The sequence below is a fragment of the Arachis ipaensis genome, chromosome B03 (genome assembly GCF_000816755.2).
Source record: "Arachis ipaensis cultivar K30076 chromosome B03, Araip1.1, whole genome shotgun sequence".
NCBI lineage: Eukaryota > Viridiplantae > Streptophyta > Magnoliopsida > Fabales > Fabaceae > Arachis > Arachis ipaensis.
The window spans coordinates 80,811,684-80,816,342 of record NC_029787.2 but is presented as its reverse complement, the minus strand read 5'-3'; the positions used below and the strand labels follow the sequence as shown (position 1 = coordinate 80,816,342).

General features: G+C 37.3%; 1 protein-coding gene across 1 annotated transcript; it reads left to right on the top strand.

The window, feature by feature from the left end:
- LOC107633321 lies at nt 1–3,695 on the top strand. Its single transcript, XM_016336962.1, has 5 exons — nt 1–244; nt 338–1,669; nt 2,207–2,277; nt 2,383–3,069; nt 3,132–3,695. The coding sequence occupies exons 1-5, from the start codon at nt 1–3 to the stop codon at nt 3,693–3,695; spliced, it is 2,898 nt and encodes a 965-aa protein (XP_016192448.1).

Genomic DNA, 4,659 nt, shown 5'->3' with positions numbered 1-4,659 from the left:
ATGGCCCGTGTGCATTGCAAAAATTTGGTGAGAATATATAAACCATCTTTCTTCTTTCTCTTTGAGACTCATACTATGTTTAATAATTTGAAGAATTTTTGGGATAAGTTGGGTTTTCATTGTGTTGGTATTGAGGAAGCAGTAGGACACAGGGGTGGCATTTGGTTTCTATCTTCTATTGCTAATGCTTCTTGTGTGGTTATTGATCAAATTGACCAATGTATCACAGTGAAAGTGAGTGTGGGTAACTTAGTTTGGCTTTGTAGTGCAGTATATGGGAGTCCTCAATTTGAAAAAAGATGTATGCTTTGGGATCATTTGCGTTCTATTAATTCAGGCCATAATAGACCATGGATGGCCGTTGGTGATTTTAATGAGACTGTGGCACCAGATGAGAGTACAGGTGCTTATTTTTCTTCTCACAGAGCTAGTCTATTAGCTACTACTCTAGATGACTGTGAGTTCTTTGATCTTAAAGTGACTGGTAGGAGATATACTTGGTATAGAGCAGTTCAGGCTGGTAGGAACTTGGCTAAAAGGTTGGATAGAGCTATAGTTAATGAGGCGTGGATGACAATGTTTCCTGAGGATTATTCTGAAATTCTTAGCAGGCTTCATTCTGATCATTGTCCTATTTTAGTTCGTTGTCATGGTAGCCCCAGAGTGAAAGGTTCACATCCTTTTAGGTTCCAAGCTGTGTGGGCAACACATCCTTCTTATAAACATGTTATTAGTAAGGCTTGGAATCAAGAGTTTGGAGGCGTTACCGAAAGACTTAAGATGGTTCAACAGGCTTCTTTGGACTTCAACTCAAAGATTTTTGGAAATATTTTTGTGCGAAAAAATAAGCTGGAATATCATATTGATCAGATTCAACGGCCTTTGGAGGTTACCAATGTGTTATCTCTAAGAATTAAAGAAGCTGAACTGAGGGAAGATTACAATAGGCTTTTGTTGCAAGAGGAACTTTTTTGGTACCAGAAATCTAGAGAGCAATGGGTCAAGTATGGGGATAGAAACACTAAATTCTTTCATCTTCAGAATTTGGTGCGTAGAAACCATAATAGAGTACATGGATTATATGTTAGAGATGGGTCTTGGTCTACTAATCCAGATATTCTCCAGGAAGAAGCCCTCTCTTTTTACAAGAATCTCTTTGGTACAACGGAAGAGGTTGAGGTTGATTGTTTAGGGGATGTTCTGATGCCCACTCTAAGCACTGAGGCTTGTGCTAGGTTAATTGACCCTGTCTCTTTTGCGGAAGTCAAGTCAGCAGTATTCAGTATGAGCCCTTTTAAGGCTCCTAGTCCAGATGGCTTTCAAGCTTATTTTTTTAAAGAATATTGGGAGATAATAGGCACTGAGATTTGGAATATTGTCCGGAGCACTTTTTTGGGAGAGTTCTTAAATCCTAGCATCATGGAAACTCTGATTGTGCTTATTCCTAAAATTGATAACCCTACCTTTATGAAGGATTTCAGGCCTATTAGCTTGTGTAATGTTGTTTATGAAATTATCACCAAAGTATTGACTAACCGACTTCGGCCTTTTCTTCCAAATATTGTTAGTCCTTTACAAGGAGATTTTATTCCGGGTCGTGGTGCTCCTGATAATATTATTGTGGCCCAAGAAATTCTGAATTTCATGAAGCACACAAAATCCAAGAAAGGTACTATTGCTTTTAAAATTGATCTTGAAAAAGCTTATGATAGGGTGGATTGGAGGTTTTTGGAGAGTACTCTCATTGCTTTTGGTTTTTCTATCATCACTGTTAATTTGATTATGACTTATGTCCGTGCATCATCTCTTTCTATTATGTGGAATGTGAATAGATTGGATAGTTTTGCTCCTAGAAGGGGGCTTAGACAGAGCAATCCAATGTCTCCTTACTTATTTGTGCTTTGTATGGAAAGACTTGCTTGCTATATATCTCATAAGGTGGTCGAGGGTGTGTGGAAACCAGTTTCTGTCACTAGGGGTGGCCCAAAATTTTCTCATTTGATGTTTGCAGAAGATCTCTTACTCTTCTGTCAGGCTACAAAGAGTCAGGTCCAAATGGTCATGCATTCTCTTAACATTTTTTGCAAGGCATCTGGCATGAAAGTGAATCTTGAAAAGTCTAAAGCTTTTTGTTCTAAAAATGTGACTGCTCGTAGAAGAGATATTTTTACTAGTGTTTCTTCAATACGTTTTGCTTTGGACTTAGGAAGATATATTGGAGTTAACCTTAATCATTCCCGTACCAGTAGGGCTTCTTTTCATTCGGTGATTGAAAAGGTGAGGGAAAGATTAACTAATTGAAAAGGAAGGCTTCTAAATAAAGCAGGAAGACTTTGCTTGATCAATTCTGTTGCAGCATCCATTCCTGTCTATCATATGCAGGTATCTTTTTTTCCAAATTGGGTTTGCAATAAATTATCTTCTATGATGAGACAGTTCCTTTGGAAGGGTCAAGTTGATGGTAAAGGTCTTTCTCTTGTTAATTGGAGGACCGTGATCACTCCAAAAAAAATTGGTGGCCTGGGTGTTAGAGATCTTGCGTGTGTTAATATATCTTTACTTGGTAAATTGGTGTGGCAACTTTTTCATTGTCAGGACAAGTCTTGGGTTGCTCTATTAAGGGCGAAGTATCTGAGGAATGAGGGAGTTTTAGATGGCCTTGTCCCTTGCAATGCTTCTCATGTTTGGAAGAGTATCTCAAAGGCTTTTGGTGCTCTTAAGGATGCCTTCTCTTGGTGCGTTGGGTCACTTGATCAATCTTTTTGGTTTGACAATTGGAGTATTGAGGGCCCAATTGCTCAAGATGTCCCTTTTGTACATATATCTGACTCTGATTTAACTATTAGAGACGTTTGGAAAGATAGTCAATGGAATCTCCATGATATTTTCTCTATCATCCCAGAAGATGTCAAACAGCGTTTGAATGCTTATAATCCGGATTTGAATGCTGGAGAGAGTTCGGGTTGGTCGTGGGGTGTGGCATCTTCTAAACTTTACTCAGCTAGGAGTGGGTACAATTGGCTAGCCAAAAGAAAGTTTGACTGGAATGAGCATGATAATTGGTTGTGGGTATGGCGACTGTACATTTGAGTCGTGGTTTAGCTTTATCTAGCACCTGTCATCGGTGTCAGAATAGTTCTGAATCAATTCTTCATTGTCTTCGGGAGTGCCCTAGTGCCAAGGAGGTCTGGAACCTTTTAGGCCTGTATTCAGATAACTCGAATTTACATGATTGGTTCTACAGAGGTGCAAGGAGTGAAAATATTTTTCTTTTCTTTTCGACCATCTGGTGGATTTGGAGAAGCAGGAATCATGACTTATTTAATATAGATGATTCATGGAGTGCTAGTAAAGTGGTGAGTTTGATTCGTAGTTCAGTAAGGGAGTTTCACACTAGTTTTACTATGCATCAATCTCTGTCTCCTCCTTCACTTTGTTTGCATTGGGTTCCACCTCCAGTTTATTCTGTTAAATTAAATTGTGATGCTAGTTGGTTTGCTCCTTCTGGCTATGCTGGTTTTGGTTGGATCATTCGCAATCCTGATGGATGTTGGTTGAAAGGTTGTACTGGGAAAGTCGAAGTGTGCAGTGTTCTTTTTGCTGAATTGTATGCAATTTGGAGAGGTTTACTTCTTGCTTGGGAGAGTGGATTTCGTGAGGTTATTTGTGAAACAAACTGTTTAGAAGCTCTTTAATTAAAATAATAAAGAATTTTTTTTTATAATAAATCTATTTTTCAACTAACAGACTTGTTATATATACAATTTTTTTTGTTTTACAAGTTCATACAAGTTGGCTCAAATCCAACAAAAACAACCCTCACGTTAACGTGTGTGTAAGCACACACTCACTCAACCGTTTCAATAGCGCGCTTAAATTATGAAAGACGCTTTTTCTTCTTCTTCGATCAAAACCTCAAGCTTGAGGATTTAAACAACGCTCGAAATCTCTCACGAAACGGTCAAAATCATCGCAAAAATTTAAGGGAATCTACAAGAGAAGTTCAAAATCTCCATCAAAAAACAGAAATAAAATACGAAAGATTACTTAAGGTACTATTTCGCTAATTGTCTAGTATTTTCACTTTTCTCTTCTCATTTCGATTGCGAAACTCTAGATAGTCATATTTCTATTTATTAAGTAGATTCATTATGTGTTCTTGGTTTAAAATACATATTAGTGTTCTCATCATACTGTTCAATCAGTGATAACTGTTTTACGTACTATTTCATGTATAGTTTAACATATATTTTCATGTGTTTTTGAGCATGTTTACCTGTTTGAACTGAGTTTGTCTCTAGGAAATGAGTTTTTATACATAAAAACTTTCGCTGTATTTCAAGTAAATTTGCGTGTAACTGGTGCTATTGTTCTTGAATAATGTTCTTGTGCTTCTAGTGTCATTTTATGCATGTTTGGTATAAAATCTGGTCAAATCGTAATTAATAAAATAATAAATTAAATAGGAACGAATATGGTTAAAAAATTTGGTAGTACCGGTTGAGATCTGTCCGGTACTGCAGTTGAGGAAATTAATTAGGAGTGAACAAGGTTAAGAAATAAGAATTTATAAGGGTTAAGTATGATTTTGGTCCTAACGTAGAGGTCAAAAATTTATTTCGTCCCTGGCCTTTTTTTCGCTACAAAATGGTCCAAAGG

What these genes read in the sequence shown, in the direction of transcription:
- LOC107633321 (XM_016336962.1), top strand. Translation starts at nt 1, where the DNA reads ATGGCCCGTGTGCATTGCAAAAATTTGGTGAGAATATATAAACCATCT. An exon ending in TTCATTCGGTGATTGAAAAG is followed by an intron (nt 2,278 to 2,382) that starts GTGAGGGAAAGA and finishes TATCATATGCAG; the next exon opens with GTATCTTTTTTTCCAAATTG. An exon ending in AGCATGATAATTGGTTGTGG is followed by an intron (nt 3,070 to 3,131) that starts GTATGGCGACTG and finishes CATCGGTGTCAG; the next exon opens with AATAGTTCTGAATCAATTCT.